Source organism: Neovison vison, chromosome 1 (assembly GCF_020171115.1).
Source record: "Neovison vison isolate M4711 chromosome 1, ASM_NN_V1, whole genome shotgun sequence".
NCBI lineage: Eukaryota > Metazoa > Chordata > Mammalia > Carnivora > Mustelidae > Neogale > Neogale vison.
Genome location: NC_058091.1, coordinates 14,848,125 through 14,864,668, shown reverse-complemented (window position 1 = coordinate 14,864,668; position 16,544 = coordinate 14,848,125). Strand labels below are relative to the sequence as shown.

The 16,544-nt window shown below is 39.3% G+C and overlaps 1 protein-coding gene across 3 annotated transcripts in view; it reads left to right on the top strand.

Annotated features, from left to right (window-relative positions):
* ESR1 (estrogen receptor 1) overlaps window positions 1-16,544 on the top strand; it is a 408,797-nt gene that overhangs the window by 163,629 nt on the left and 228,624 nt on the right. For all 3 annotated transcript variants that reach the window (XM_044243919.1, XM_044243928.1, XM_044243911.1), the window contains exon 4: window positions 8,533-8,649. In XM_044243919.1, coding sequence (XP_044099854.1) covers window positions 8,533-8,649 — 117 coding nt within the window. The remainder of the gene's footprint in view (window positions 1-8,532; window positions 8,650-16,544) is intronic.

Here is a 16,544-nt window from a genome sequence, read left to right as displayed (position 1 = left end):
CTCTCTGGAAGCTCTGCATGGATAGTGCAGAAGTGTGTGTTGGGGGGGACATTGTGCTTCTTAGTGACCCGTGGAGTCCAGGACGTAAGCACAATGCAGCTCAGGGTCTCTGAGTTTTGCCCTCTTGCTCTGTTTCCCCCTCTCCCCCATTCCCCCTTGCTTCCTTGGCTTTGGATAAGAACACGTTGCAATAGTTTCTACTGCTTTTGGACACCAGTGTCTGGACATTAAATGACTCTAAGTTGAGAGAAAGCTTGGGGAACACTCTAGAAACAGTTGAACAGACCAAAGGAGAGGGGTCCGGAGGTGAGCTGAAGGCTGCCTGGCATTGAACTACTCACACTGATTGTCACACTGCTCTCTTTTGTGTGATTCTTATCTATTGTCCCAGAAGAAGCAATTTCAGAAAGTCCTTTTCTGGGCTGTAGAACAGCCCTTGCTTATTTGTTGAACCTTCAGAGGCATTATTGAAAGTGGTTCATTGTCTCTGGTGTATTAGAGTGAGATGGTGGTCACTGATTTCATTATGTTTTCCTTTATTGCAGCTGTTGGTTTGATCCTGGGCCAAGTGCTTAAAACAATTGTGGTTTTGCAGATGGTAAGGAAGGCTGGACGGGGAAAAGGGATCATGTCGTTACCCTGGCCGAAATTTTTAGCAGACTAGAGTCTGACAAGGGCAAATAGAGTATTTCCTCTTCATTTTCATTTAGAAAAAGAAACTTTTCAGGACAATTATCCTTCTTAGAATTCCTTTAAATATTTTTTCCTTTAAAAATATCCTTAGATGCAAATAATCTTTTTATTTCCCTTAAAATATGCCAGAATTGGCTAGCTGTAAATGTAATTCGGGCTGCATTATTAAGGCATGCCGGTTTTATTTGCATGCCATGACATACAGATGTGGTTGTGAAATAGTTCAAATCATGGCACATTGAATGTCCTCACTGGATTTTTAGGAATGTGTTCACGGAGGCAGCCAAATTTTATTTCATTTTGTTTGGCTCATTGCACTGGCTGTAAATCAGAGAATATTCACTTTAATATCTGAGTCAAAATTTATTTCCAAACATAATACGTAGTTGTTCTTGTACAGAAAGTAAATTTCTTATTTATTTCCCTAATACCTTGCCTTCTACTCTCTCCTTTTCTATGTTATGTTGGAATGTGCTGAAAGGTCTTCCAGGGAGATTTTGATAAAATACGCCATTATCTACTGCTAAATATATTTCATGTGGTTCATCTCACATTTCTTTAACTTTGGGAGTCTTTGGAATCACAGGTTCTGGAAATAATTTCATTGCTGCTTCTGAAATGCCCTCCTGATGTTGTAATATGGTAATTATATTAGGGAGAAACGTTTTTATTATAATTTAAAGTATAACAGTATTTAAACAATTGGCTAGGTGTAGGTATCATGTTCTTTTTTTTTTTTTAAGATTTTATTTATTATTTATTTGACAGACAGAGATCACAAGTAGGCAGAGAGGCAGGCAGAGAGAGAGAGGAAGGGAAGCAGGTTCGCTGCTCAGCAGAGAGCCGGATGCGGGGCTCGATCCCAGTGAGTTCATGACCTGAGCCGCAGACAGAGGCTTTAACCCACTGAGCCACCCCGGCGCCCCTCATGTTTTTTTCTATGTCACCAGCCCTGTGGTGCTATTCCTGGAGTAACAGGACTTGTGAATGAGGCTGACCTGGGCTTTGATCATGTACCTGCCTCTTGTAGCCAAGTGACCTTGAACAAGTTAGTCTCTTGGGGGTCTCAGTTTCTGCTTGAATGACATGGGAGTTACAATGACCTGACTTGTCCATTGTGATGTTTAGATGAGAAAGAGAGCTAAAGTCACCTGGCAGGGTGCCTGGTCTGTGGTGAGCACATGGCCAATACTGCTGGCCCCAGGGGCACTTTTTTTTTTAGAGGGAATCTGAACAGGTCCACTTAAAATTCACGTCTTTGATTCCTTTTCCCACCCTACCTCATGGAGATGCTTCTTATATATCCAGCTTCATTTTAAAAGGTTGTGGTAAAGTACACATAACGTAAAATTTCCCACTTTAATCATTTTTAATTTAGTGCCATTAAGTGCATTCACATTGTTGTGCAACTATCCCCACTGTCCATCTCCAGAACTTTTTCATCATCCCAAATGGAAACTCTATACTCATTGCACAATAAAGTCCCCATTTCCCCCTTCCTGCGTCTCCTGATAACTCCTATTCAATTTTCTGTCTCTGTGAATTTGACTATTTTAGGTCCTTCATCTAGGTGGACTCATACAATATTTGCCCTTTGGGGTCTGGCTTATTTCCCTTAGCATGTCTTCAAGGTTCATCTATGTTGTAGCTTGTACCCAAATTTTATTTCTTTTGAAGACTCAATAAAGTTCCGTTTTATGTATTTACCATATTTTTTTATCTATTTGTCTGTCAATGGACATTCGAGTTGTTTCCAGTTCTTGGCTATTGTGAATGCTGGTGCTATGAACATAGGTGTACCAGTATCTGTTTGAGTCTGTGCTTTTAGTTCTTTGGGGCAGATACCCAGAAGTGGAGTTTCTGGCTCATATGATCTCCAACTTCATTTTGACAAGCCTCCCAGGCTTTGGGACTACATTTATAATAATAGTTTGTTGGGTAGTTGCTTGCTTGTTGGGTAGTTGTTGTGTTACTGAAATCTCAAAGACAACATGTTTCAAAATTTTCTACACATCTTCTTCCCACCCCACTCCCAAATCAGATCCTCTTTTTGATTAATGATAAGAATAACTTTTGAGACATCCTGACACAAGCTACCAGAATCTTTGACCTCCTTTTCCTCCTGTTCCTCCTTCTCTAGCCCTAAGAATTTGGCAAAGCTAATTTAAGTTTTTTTTTTTCTTAACCTCTTCTCTCTGTCTTGTCTGCTCTAATACTCAGAGATGATTAATGCATATTTTGGTCTTTTTTTCCATTGGCATTACCTTGAACATTTTTAATCCTTCATTTTCTAATGAAAATCCTATATTTTGAACTCTCATTTCCATAACAAATTCTCTTAGGACCAAGTTTTGCTCCCGTGGACCTGAGTTTTAGGGTCTGGGTATGGCAGCCATTGCTTTGGGGTCATCATCTTCTCAGTCATGACTTCCTTTATAGAACTCCAACCTGCCCCCTCCAAAGGCCCGTGTTCCAGATGGGACTGGAGGGTGCAACATAGAGCTTTAGCAGCTCCATATTGTTCAGGTAACAAATACTTGCTGAGCTCCACTGTGTGCCTGAGAATGTGTTGGGCACAGGACAGAGGGTGATAAATAGGATGGATGTAGTCCATCCGCTGTCAGGCCTATAGTCACATGGGGATTTTGAGGAGCAATTAAAGTCCAAAGTAGTAAGCTCTGTGACAGGACAAAAGCTAGGCATCATCAGAGGGGCAGAGAGGAACCTCAGAGGGTTTGCTATATTGACTGACACATCTGCAAGTCTAATGGGAGTCATTTGGGCTAAGAGTAGGGGAAGTGTGTTCCCGCAAGAAAGAATGCTGTGTGCAATCGGGGGGCGGGAAGGAGAAGAGTGTGTTAGAATGGGGCATGATTAGAACTTAGAGAGTGGTAAAGGTAAGGCCAGGTAAGCTTGGTAAGCTGTTTTAAGGCATTTAGATTTTATCCTTAGAGCTTTGAGGAGCATCAGAATAGTAAAGCAGGATAGTGGCTTGGTGGTGTAGGATTTTAGAAGAATCACCTGGCAACATCGTGGGGAATGGTGGGCAGGAGAAGGCTGGAGGCAGGGGCTGGCTTAGTGGGCTGCTGCAATATTCTGGGCTGGAGAGGGTATGAATTCTGGTAGGGGTGATGGGCCAGGGAAAAACTGATTTTTCTTTGAAAAAGAATTAAAAAATAATAGATTTGATCAGTGAGTGTATGTGTGAGAGGGTTTGAGTGAGAAAGAGGCTAGAGAGTCTTGAAATAACACCAGGTCTCAGGCTTTGTGGTATGGTGATAAAAAGGAAGAGACTGGTGAGGAAAGACGACCACCAGTTGGTTGTGTTTGGAAGAGCCATCTTGAAGAGCTATGAAAAAGTCAAGTCTAAATGGACCGACCGTAGGCAGGTAGGTAGGTGTATGGGTATGAAGCTCAGCCAAAGAGACTTGGTCTGAGGTGATTGCCAGAACGTGCTGAAAGAAAAGTGTGGCAACAGGAAAGATACCCAAGTTTCTCTCAGGATACTGCTTATTTTATTTTTTTTTCAGCTTTATTGAAGCATAATGGACACGTTATAAAATATTTAAAGTGTTCATTGAGATGACTTGGTGTACCTGTATTTTGTGAAAGGATACCCTCCAGTAAATTAGTTAACACATCCATTACCTCATGTATTTACTTTTTTGTGGCAAAAACATTTAAGTTCTACTTTCTGAGGAGATTTCCATAGTACATTAGAAGTATCATCAGCTCTAGTCACCATATTCTACCTCAGAGCCTTAGACCTTCTTAGTGTCAAGATTCTACACAAGTGACACCATGTAGTATTTATTTCACTGTCTGGCTAATTTCACGTGAGTAACATAATGCCCTCCAGGTTTATCCCTATTGTCACAAATGATAGGCTTTCTTTCTTTTTTAAGGCTGAATAATATTCCAGTATATTTATATAAATATATAAATGCCACCTTTCCTTTTTTTAATCTGTCAGTGGACACTTAGGTTGTTTCCATGCCTTGGCAATTATGAATAACGCTGCTGTGAACATGGTAGTACAGTTAATGATTTTGTTTTCTTCTGTTAAGGAGACAGTACCAGAAACATTAGATCATAGGGTAGCTCTCTTCTTAATTTCTTTTTTTTTTTTTTTCCTGTGGTTCTTGTTTTTTTTTTTTTCCCCAATTTATTTATTTTCAGAAAAACAGTATTCATTATTTTTTCACCACACCCAGTGCTCCATGCAAGCTGTGCCCTGTATAATACCCACCACCTGGTACCCCGACCTCCCACCCTGTTCTTAATTTCTTGAGGAATCGCCATACTGTTTTCCACGGTGGCCGCACCAGTTTGTGTTCCCATCAAACAGTGTGCTAGGGCTTCCTTTTCTCCGAGTCCTCCCCTACTTGTTTCCATTTGGTATGTTTTATATTTCTTTTGAAGCTCTGACTATGGGTCATTGACTATTTTTGTAACTAGCAAGTGTCATCGTTCTATGTATTGGTAACAATGCAAAAACACCTGTTACTGACAGAGGGTAAAATCGGAAGAAAAGGGTAAAACAAAAAGATGAGAGAAAGAATCCCAGAGAACTGTGGGTAAGATGTGACCCCATCTGCCGGCCTAGGAGCTGGGGGTTGGCCTGGTGGTTTCTGCTCCTCAAGCTTTCTGTTTAGGTTTCATTCATTCCCTCTTTTCTCTACTCCCAGTTATTCAGACCCCGCATCAGTCCGAAGGTATTCTTTTTATTTTATGGTGGGCAACGAAATAGTGATTATTTCTCCAGAACGTCACCCGAGCCTCACATCTTGGCTTTGGCCTTCTACATTTCATCTAGGCCTGTGTGAAAGGCATGTTGGAGCTGGTCTGGTCACAGGTACAAGGAGTTCTTCAGTGTCTTCCGTGAAAACACTATTTCATTCATACAGTTGATGTGAGATTTTTTCTCATTTAATTAGCTCTACTTCAATAGGATAGGATTTTTACAAGCATTGTTTTCCCAAGAACAAATAATAAAGTTTAAAGTGAAGTTTCCTCTTAAAGCAACTAACTTTTTAATTGCTTCAGTGGCTTTCATAACGCACCTTTGCTGGGGTGCCTGGGTGGCTCAGTTGATTAAGTATTTGACTCTTGATCTCAGCCCAGGTCTTGATCTCAGGGTCCTGACTTTGAGCCCTGCCCAGTGTGGAGCCTACTTCAAACAAACAAACAAACAAATAAACAAAAACACACCTTTATAAAATTATTATGCTCAAAGAACAAAAAACTACCTGCTGTTATCCTTCTCTGATGTCAGGTGAAGTCTTTTAAATAGTTGTTAATGGTATTTAGTTAGGGTACTAAACTTTAGGTCGTACATCAAATCCGTACCTATTCATTTTTTCTTGTTACCAATTCAGCAATTCTAAATTTTAATGTAGTTGGAGCAAGAGAAAATCCACTTTGTCACCAAAGGTTTGCAGTACAAACATGATTCTGCAGGGTATCTAGCTTCTTTCTTGTTAAGGGGTGAATTCAATTGCACAAGTCCAGTGTGTTTTATCTATTAAAAGTGTTAGCTCAGGAATTTCACTTGGGTCTATAAAGATACACATCTACGGTGATAACGAATACAAACATAACATTTCACCAGTTGGCCTCTGATCTAATTCAGTTATTCCCTCCTCTGGCTTGCAGAAAACTGGTTTTTGAGAGAAAAGTGAATCAAAGTTAATTTCCGGTTCCAATGATTTCTGACTATTTCCTTCTGAGACTTAATATAAACTCATTTTTTAGAGTTAAAATAAATCAGGATGTACAACATAAACATCATAGGAGACCAAACACTGAAAGTTTCTTTGAGGTGTCAGAAGATGGCAACTTTTGCTTAAAGTTAACATCTACCCAGGTAAATTTTGTTTCTGGTTCTATGATTTCCTCAGCTTGTCCCTGTTAACAAGGGCAGTTCAAAACATAAAAATTGTGCCTGAATATTTGAGGCAGTGTGTGGTCTCTTATTAAAGCAGTCAGCTTACAATTTTGCTGGCTAGTTGGCTGCTTCCTGTTAGGCAAAAGAAGAATGCAACGTGTTAATTTGATCCAAAGCCTGTTTATGTGGTAGTTTTTATAATGTATATCTAAAGATGGAGAAGCAAGTTTTATGAGACCAGCCTTTCTTGTTAAGGCCCCACTCCACCCTATTCTAATTGAGACTGACCCTAAAATTGAATAAAGAACAAAGAGTTCTGTAGTGAAAACTTCAGTACATGTTGCATCTTGCCCTTGGTGAAATAGGGAAATAGAGACACAGATGATCTGAATTAGAGGGTGCAGTATTGCCTCACCTTTTTTTTTTTTTTTTTGAGAATGGGAAACATTTTATCCATATCATCACCATAAGTTCACACGTAAAAATTTAGACTTCAATAGATGAACTTCTTCATAAAAACATGCCAATATTTATTGATTTGTGGAGTTTAATATTTTCCATATTAGAAACCAGACTTCTTTTGAGGGATAAAGAAATGGAGGTGACCCCTAAATCTTGGAGCAGAAACGTCTTGCAGACAGGGGGCTGTGTGTACTCAGAACTCAGAGAAGAGGGTTGGGCCGGGAGGACAACTCTGCAAGTCCTCTCAGTCCCTCAGGTTATGACCGAGGAAGTCGGAGCCATGGACTAAATTCTCTTGTGGGAAAACTTGGAGTCCTAAGAAGGGCCTGACACCGAGACCTGTCCTGCTCTAGCTTAATGTTGGGTGGAGGAAATCTGCAAATAACACTGGGAAACCACAGCCCGAGGGGTGGAAAGAGCCCAAGGGAGTTCTGCGTTATGGAAGCCAAGGGAAAAGCATGTCTCCAGAGGAAGGGAGGAATTGCCGGATGCTCTGGTAGGTCGCATAGGATGTGGGCTGGAAATATCTAGTTGGCTTCAGCGATAGGGGTCATTTGATGGAAGGATTTAAGCAGCTCTTGTGGGGCAGCTAAGGTAGAAACCAGGCGTGGGTTGAGCTAGGCAGGAGACGTGAGGAAAGAGCAGACCTCAAGTGTGTAGACCTTTCTGAGGAGCTGAACTGAGAAGCAGCGTGGGTTGTAAGATGAAAGTCTGAGAGGGACGTGAGGTCCGGAGAGAACTTTTTTGTGGGCACAGTTGCACGTGATGGGCATCTGAGCAAGAAGGACGCAGTAAACAAGAAGTGAAAGAAAGAGGATCAATATAAAGCAATAGTAGCGACAACAATGTTTTTTATAAGCCCCTGACAGGTGTTCTGACATCAAATTCTTAGAATAGTGCCACATGGTGGGTGCCATTTTTTTCTCCAGGTGAGAGAGGGGTGAGACCTTGAGATGTTAACGACCCGATGCAGCATCCTCCAGCTAGTAAGTGAAGGACTAACTTATCGACCTGAGGACTGAACTTTGCTTCCATCCCAGCTCACCGCCCCCAACTGGAATGTAGATATTGGGGCTGTGTTTGAATAGTTACCTTAAGGTTCTCTCATTTCTGTTTTAAGAAAGGCCACTTTAAAACTCTATGAAAGTTCTTATGGTGTTGTTCCAACAAGAATTCTAGCTCGTGGTGTGGGTCAAAGGGGAAAAAAAAAAGCCTTATTTGCTGAGAAAAATGTGTGAGTGTAGATAGAGCTTTGTGCACCCAAGTATAAGCCATATGAACTGAAGGTGATTTGCTCAACCAACTCTGGAAGCAGTTGGTTGAGGCAAAAATCAAGTCACACACACTTGGAGAAAGGATGGTATGACGAAGTAGTAGCACAATCAGGCCAAGTAACTGATAGGAAAACATCCCCCAGGTGGCTTCCCTATAGCTTCGGACTGGCTACATTTCCTAAAATAATATTAATTTTGTCCTTTTGCTTTTCATAGGACATAATGACTACATGTGTCCAGCTACCAACCAGTGCACGATTGATAAGAACAGAAGGAAGAGCTGTCAGGCCTGCCGGCTCCGCAAGTGCTATGAAGTAGGCATGATGAAAGGCGGTAGGTACCTCCCCGCCCCGCAGGGTGCCTGTGGGCAAAGGGTGTCCCTGTCTGGCCCCCAGTGCTGGCTGCTTCGGTCCCAACAACCGTGGCAGTGCAGTGCTTTCCCGTCTAATTAGTTGTTTATTCCTATTCCTATTTTTCTTTATGACAAAAGTATTTTTATAACATTTTTTTTTAATAGGAAGGGCCTCTAATTGGAGATTCTAACATGCCACTTTGTGTTTTATATTTTAGGTGTAAATACTTATATTTTAAATCAGAGGTGTGTGGGAGGTGGCGTTGGAAGGAAAGGAAGAAGAGTGCCCTGTGAATTATTCTAGAAATACTTTTCAGTGACTGTTTATATTGCTAATGCTAGAAAACAATGTCTGAGAAGAAGCTTTCCCTAAATTGAGACTTGTAAATGCGAGAGATAAAGTGCTTATTTATGATCTAACAATCTCTGAACATCCCTCAGGGAATCTGAATTTCAATCAAAAGGCAGCTTTTTCCTTTAGACGTTGAGTCAGCCCGTAGCTCCCATAACCTGAGCATCTGGCCTGGGGCTGGGACAGTGGAATGATTGGGGAGCGCGAGCAGATCTGGAGACGCTCAGGCTTTGTGCCTGTGTGCCTCCATCTTTGTGGCTGCTTGCATGTGCGCGTGCGTAAATAGGTGTGGTTTTCTGTCCCCTCGCATACCCAGCTTTCCAGTTTTCTTTTAGGGAAATGCAGTGTCTGGTTCTGAGGGTATTGCCTGCTTGGTAGGTGTGGTTGCCTGACCTTGTATTCTTGGGCATCTAGTCTTGAGGAATAAGATGCCAGTTTTGGGTAGCTTCCAAAATACTGGGAGAGAACAAACAGAAAATGTGTAACTAAAGTCATGGTGCTTTCAGTGTTTTAGGAGGATAAAAGGGGAGAGAGGGACCTAGTATTGTGTTATATTGCCTGCTGACTCTAATAGGGGAAGAGCTTTTTGAAGGAGATGGGGAGTGAACATGAGTTAAGGAGAAGGGGGTTACAATGAAAAAAAAAATGGCGGTTGTGCAGGTGGAGGGCAGCTAGCCTTTAGCTTGGTAATACTTCGCTGAAAGGGGAAGCGGAAGGAAAACCAATAACCTGGTTGGAAGGAAGTTTACAGTCGAAGATTCCTGAGTTCTGTGATCACAGATAAGCCTGCAGGGTGGGATTTTCAATGCAGCATTTGGAATAAATTCTTTTGATGAACAGATGAAATATTGAATTTACTCATTTGTGAGCTGTGACTATATGTCTTGGATGTCTGAAAAAGCAGCTTTAACTCAAAGGGTAATTAATTCTAAGAATTTAACAGCCATATTCAGAAAATGACACTTAGAGTCATAAATGGATTAAATATTTAAGGAATTCATTTTTCTTTGTGCCGTTAGAGAATTAGTCAGGCTTACTTGAACTCACAAAAAGCTTCTTAAGGTAACTTGAAAAGTGACAGGAATATAACAGCTGCATGTAAAAAGTTTAATATGAACCAGCGGAGTCCGAGTTTAATGTGCTTCTTTGATGACTGCAAGTAGTTTAAGCCCAGCCTCTTAGGCTCTGTCTGAAAGCTGAAATAATCAACTCATGGATATGTCCAAAACACTTTTTCCTTTTAGGGTACCCATATGCTGACCCCACTTCATAAAAAGAATTCTTTTTTTTTTTTTAAGAGATTTTATCTGTTTATTTGAGAGAGAGAGAGATCACAAGTACGCAGAGAGGCAGGCAGAGAGAGAGGGGAAGCAGCAGGCTCCACACTGAGCAGAGAGCCTAATGAGGGGTTTAATGCAGGTCTTGATCCCAGGACCCTGAGACCATGACCCAAGCCAAAGGCAGAGGCTTAACCCACTGAGCCATCCCAAAAGAATTCTGTTTTTCCTAATTTATATCCAAATAAAGTCTGGCTGCATAAATATAAATTATGCATACTTGTTTTTAATCTAACAAAAATTTTAATATGCAGAGTAAAAATTAGAGTCTTCCCACTGTTTTTAAATAGAACTCTAGATAATCTGACTACACCCAGGCAGTCTGTGTGTACATGCATATACTTGTACAAGTGTATTTATGACGAAAATATATATCTGTGTTAGTTTGCTGCCGAATCAGTCTTCTTGGCCTGCCATAACAAAGTCTACAGCCTGTGGGGCTTGAATAACAGAAATCAATTTTCTCACAGTTCTCAAAGTGCAAGACGAAGGGGTTGGAAAATCCAGTTTCTGGTAAGACATGTCTTCCAGGCTTTTACATAACTGCTTTTTCAGTGTGTCCTTTTCTCTGTGGGCACAGACATAGAGGGAGCATTCTCTGGTGTGTGTGTCTCTTCTTACAAGGATGCTGGTCCTATTGGATTAGGATCCCACCTTTATGACCTTGTTTAACCTTTAATACTTCCATGGAGGCCTTATCTTCAAATACAGTCACATTGCCTGGCTTCAACATAGGAATTTGGGTGGGAAATAATTTAGTCTATAACAGCTGTTGTATCAAAATACTATAGATTGGGGGGCTTAACCCACAGAAATTTATTTTCTCACAATTCTGGAGACTGGGAAGTCTAAGGTCAGGGTGTCCATAGGTTTGGTCTCATCTGACAGTCTTCTCCTTGGCTTACAGATGGTCACCTTCTTACTGTGTCCCCACATGGCCTTTTTTTTTTTTTTTTTCCTGTACTCACACATCCTTGGTATTTTTTCTTTTTCTTCTAAGGTCACCAGTCCTGTTGGAGTAGGGCTCTACCTGGGTGACCTCGTTTGATCTTTTTTATCTCTTTAAAGACCCTGTGTTCAAATAAAATCACAGTCTAAGGTACTGGGGTTAGGCTTCAACACAAATTTTGAGGGGAACTAAATTCAGGACATACCAGTATCTCATAAAGTCTTCTCAGTGGTTATTCAGTATCTGTCTACATATAATTAGAGCATGTATCTTTCTGGCAGTTTATATATGTGTGTGTAAGTTTTATGCCAAGCTTTAAAGTTGTAAAATTATAGGCTGTGCAAACATCTCATTTTAATTATATGTATAAAGCATTTGCCCTTAACACAATGTAATTTATTACATTTTCTACAACATGAAATACCACATATAACCTCATGACACTTTGTATAACAACTCTCCAAATCCCACTGAATAAAGACTTAATTTACAATTGGAAGTACAAATATAACTATAAAGTTTGAAATTACTTTGTAAAAACAGCTGTGACTAAATAAATATAACATTTCCTACTGGTTTCATAAGAATCCAGTTCCTTTCTTTTTTTTTTAATTTTATTTTACTTGTTCAGTGTAAGAATCCACTTTCTTAGCCAGGCTGGATACAAATTAGATTAGTGAATCTCTACCTATAACATCAAATGATTAGTTTCAGATTAAAGAGAGAACCATATACCTATACTCCCTATTTTTATAGCAAGACCAAGTAAATTTACTGAATGTTCTAAAGATCTGAAAGAGTACATGACTTATCTACATGAAGAAATTATTTGAATCTGTTTCGATGCCTGTATTACACTGAAAATCACAATATCATTATTAGATTCGGTTCTGAGCCCTGGTAGTTCCATAAGATACAGGATTTAAGTGCTCTGGAGAATACATTTCCTGATTGTAGCATATGTGCAGGCCTTTCTGCCTCAGCTGCATTTTCCTCCCCAACCGCAGATTCGTGTCTTTTCTTTGGGGAGGCTATGTTGGTTCCCAGTGTTCTACCTTTCACAGTACTCAGTTCTTCTCAACTTACCATAATTATTACTGTTAGCTATTCAGCAACTGTCCATAAACTCCCATGATGGCAGGGACTCTCTCTGTCTTGTTTACTGAGCTAGCACTAAACAAGTCACAAAATAAGTGTTCAAAACGTTTTTCTTTCTTTCTTTCTTTCTTTCTTTCTTTTTTTTTTTTTTTGCATGAAGTGATGATTTAATTCATTTAATTAGTTATTTGTGTATGTCTTACACGTGAGCTATTATGGAGCAAATGAATAAGACCCGGTCCCTTCCATCACTGTCCTCATGGTACAAAAAGGACATTTGCATATGAAAAGTCCAGAAGACAAGTTGAGAATGGTTGGAAGATGAAGATGATAATGAAAGATGAGTGGCCGATGGAAGTTCATAGCTTTAACCAACCACTCCTGGGTTAGTCCAACCCAGGATATTACTCAGACTGTCTGATTCCAAGGCATATAAATCTATATGTAGATATATATATATATAACCCATACGTATATGTATGTTTATGTATACATATATATGTCTCTTTCTATATATACACACATGTATATTTATATTTAAGATTTATTTATTTATTTTAAAGAGGGGAGGGGGAGATGGAGAGGAAGAGAAGCCCACAAGAAGACTCCCTGCTGAGCACAGAACCTGACATGGGGCATGATCCCAGGACCCTGAGTTTATGACCTGAGCCAAAATCAAAGGGCTGGGTGCTTAACCAAATGAGCCACCCAGGTGCCCCCAGGTGTACATTGTTATCAAAGAAACTGATGTTCTAGTTTGGTTTGGTGCAAAGGGGGAAGACTTCAGAGGTGGAATTCTTGGTACAAATACTGCTCCTTCTCAGACTTGCTGAGCAGTCCTGTTATAGTCAACTTTTATGGGCTTCATTATCCTCAAATGTGAAATAAAAATAAATTCTACTTAACAAGTTTGTTTCAAAAGTTGTAATTCATAACATATAAAAGTACTTTATAAATTTAAACTACCACCCAAGTGTTAGCTATTATGTCTTTTCTTTCTCTCTCTCCCTCTTTTTTGTTTTTTGTTTTTGTTGTTATTGTTGAGAATGGTAATTTCATCACTTATAGTGGGTATAAACGTCTAATTCCCTTGGAGGAATAAAAATTTGGCTCAGACACATCTGCTTTTTTGGTTTTTTCTTTTTGGTATGTATCCTGGATATGGTTTCATGATGGGTAAGATTTGTTGTGCTTTTTATTTTATGATGTCAGAGGTCTACACAAACTTGTTGAAATTCTTTCCTCACAATAGACTCAGAAGTGTGTTGGTAGCAAAGTTTTCATTTTTCACCTGAGGAAATTGGCACACAGAAATTAATTGATGCAGGAAATTAATTGATGGACATGCACTCTGGTTATGTTTTCTTATAACTCATTATGTTTTCTTATAATGCATTAAGAAGAAATTTGAAGGGGAGTAGGAGATACAGGCTTCCAGTTATGGAATGAATAACTCACAGAATGAGAGGCACAGCATAAGGAATATAATCAATGCTATGTTACCACCGATGTATGGTGACAGATGGTAGGTATACGTGTGTTGAGTGTAGTGTCATTTATAAACTTGACAAATCATTATGCCATACAGCCGAAACTAATGTAACATTGTGTGCCAACTATACTCAAATTTAAAAAAAAGATGAAATTTGAAAGAAAGAAATATTGATTAGTTTTTATTTTAATAACAATGCTATGATTTTATTTTGAGAAATATTCCAAAACAGTAAATAAATTAACATTATAATTTTAAAGTGAAAAGATAAGGTACTAATAATATAGATGGGGAGATGTATGTTATGTGTCCAGAATAACTTAGAAACCCAGAGAAGAATTGGAAAGTACAAATTTCCTTATTTCCTAAGTTAAAAATGTATCATTATGAGCGGCTATAATTCATTGTACTGAATGGGTTAGCTGCCAATCCAGAAAATTAGTTTTCCCTTAATTGTACATTGGCTGTCTTTTACCAAAAATAATCAACTGATTATTTTCTTTTTAAAAGAGTTTATTTATTTATTTATTTATGAGAGAGAGACAGAGAGAGAGAAAATATGCATGGGTGAGCACACCAGTGGGCGCCTGAAGAGGGGCAGAGATGAAGGTAGAGGGACAAGCAGACTGCTCAGAGTACAAACCTGGATGAGGGCTCTATCCCATGACCCTGAGATTGACCCTGAGATCCTGACTTGAGTGGAACCCAAGAGTAGTACCCTTAACAGAATGAGCCACCTAAGTGCCCTAGTAATCAACTGTTTATTAGTATTAATGATGGTAGCACCAAATCAGCACACTGAGAATGCAAATGTGATGTTCTTTCTTGGGATTTTCAAGTAATTAGTGTGAGAATTATAACAGAATGCAGGATTAGGGGTTCATGTTTAGGATTCAATTTCAGAAAAACATTTAAAAAAAAGCTAGTTTCTCTTGAACAAAGAGATTCCCAATGTTTTAAATAGCAACCTATATATCTATGCTATTAGAATATTATTTTACTAATTAATATTTTGGATATTTAATTTATTAAAAATTTCTCCTATATGATCATTTTTCATTTGCAGACAAAGAAATATTCTGAACCCAGTCCTTGAATCATATATGGGACTTAAAAGATTAATGAATCCAATGCTTTTCCACATTTAAATCCATCATCTGCTTCTACCAGCAGTAGCAGATTCTCTATCTATAAGACAGGTGAAATCTGATTTGACATAACCTCTTTTCACTCAATTTGGTGTTCCTGAGAAACCCAAAGGAACCCCAGGACTCTACAGAACACAGTTTGCAAACCACTGATCTAATCTAATTCCTTCATCTTCTAGATAAGAAAGCTGAGGCTAGAAAGATTATATGACTTGATCAAGGTCTCAGAATACTTAGAAGAAGAATTGAGCCTAGAATAATAGATTCTAGACTCAGAGTACTTTCTTTTTCCAGCATACCTCTTTACTGGGAGTGCTCCATGCTACCACTCACATTTAACATGAAAAATAATTGACTAAAAATATGGGTGGCATATAACTAAGTTAAGGCACACAAACACATACATATACTCCAGAGAGAAATCCAGAGTAAAAGAAACCACCTTTATTTTATTCTTCCAGATGACATGGTGGACACTAAGACTTTGGTGATCTGTTGACCTGGGGAGCTAAGGGAATTAAGCTCATAGCTAACCTGTGAATAGCTCTCTATTTCTGCCTTTAATGTGGTGGCAGCAACAGCAGTAGAAGGGAACGTGGAATGTGTCAGGACTAACTCTGAATTTAAAGAAAAGGGGAGGTAGGTAATGGCGATATTGGGGTCCATTAATTTAGCATAAACAAGAACAATGAGATCACTATGAGAATGAGAACTAATGAGAATTAGTCATTCTGTCCAAATGTTGGTAAAAGTGAAAGAGATGTCCTGATATATCATGCCCTCAGCTGCCCAATGGGGTAGAGGCAGGTCAGCATCTGTGACTGTTAGTTCAGCTGGGTGAAGCATGAGGGTGGGTAGCCCAGTGCTTCCATCCTTGTAAAAACTTGTAAGAACATCCTTGTAAGAATTTCAGACCTCTTGGCATAGATGGAACAACTTTTTTATAGATTTGGCAGAGTATGATGGGATCAGCTCAATTCAAAGATTGATACCAAAACTTCTTTTGTCAGGGTTGCCAATGACCTTCGTGTTGCTAAATCCAACAGTCCATTCTCAGAACTTTCCTTGACCAGTTAGCAGCCTTTGACACAATAGTTAATTTTCTCCTTAATCTACTTTCTTTACTTGGCTTCCAGGAAAATATACTCTTTTTCTTCCAACCCTCCTGATTACTCCTTTTATGTCTTCTTGGTGTGTTTCTCATCATCTTTACTGATTCTGGAGTGGCCTAGGGTTCAGTCTAGGGACCTCTTCTGTTTTCTGTCTGTATTCCTTGTTGGTGTCCTCTAGCCCAAGGGCTTTAAATATCTTTTATATGCTTAGATCCATGATCACATATAATAGGCAGTCAATAAATAGTTGTACCATGAATGAATTACTAGAATGAATGAGTAAAATGGAAAGTACATCATTATAACTGTAGAGCTATGTATAGTTGGAGAAGAGATTGAGTTTTTGTTTGTTTTTAATTAAGGGAGACTATCGGCTTGGAACGGAAAA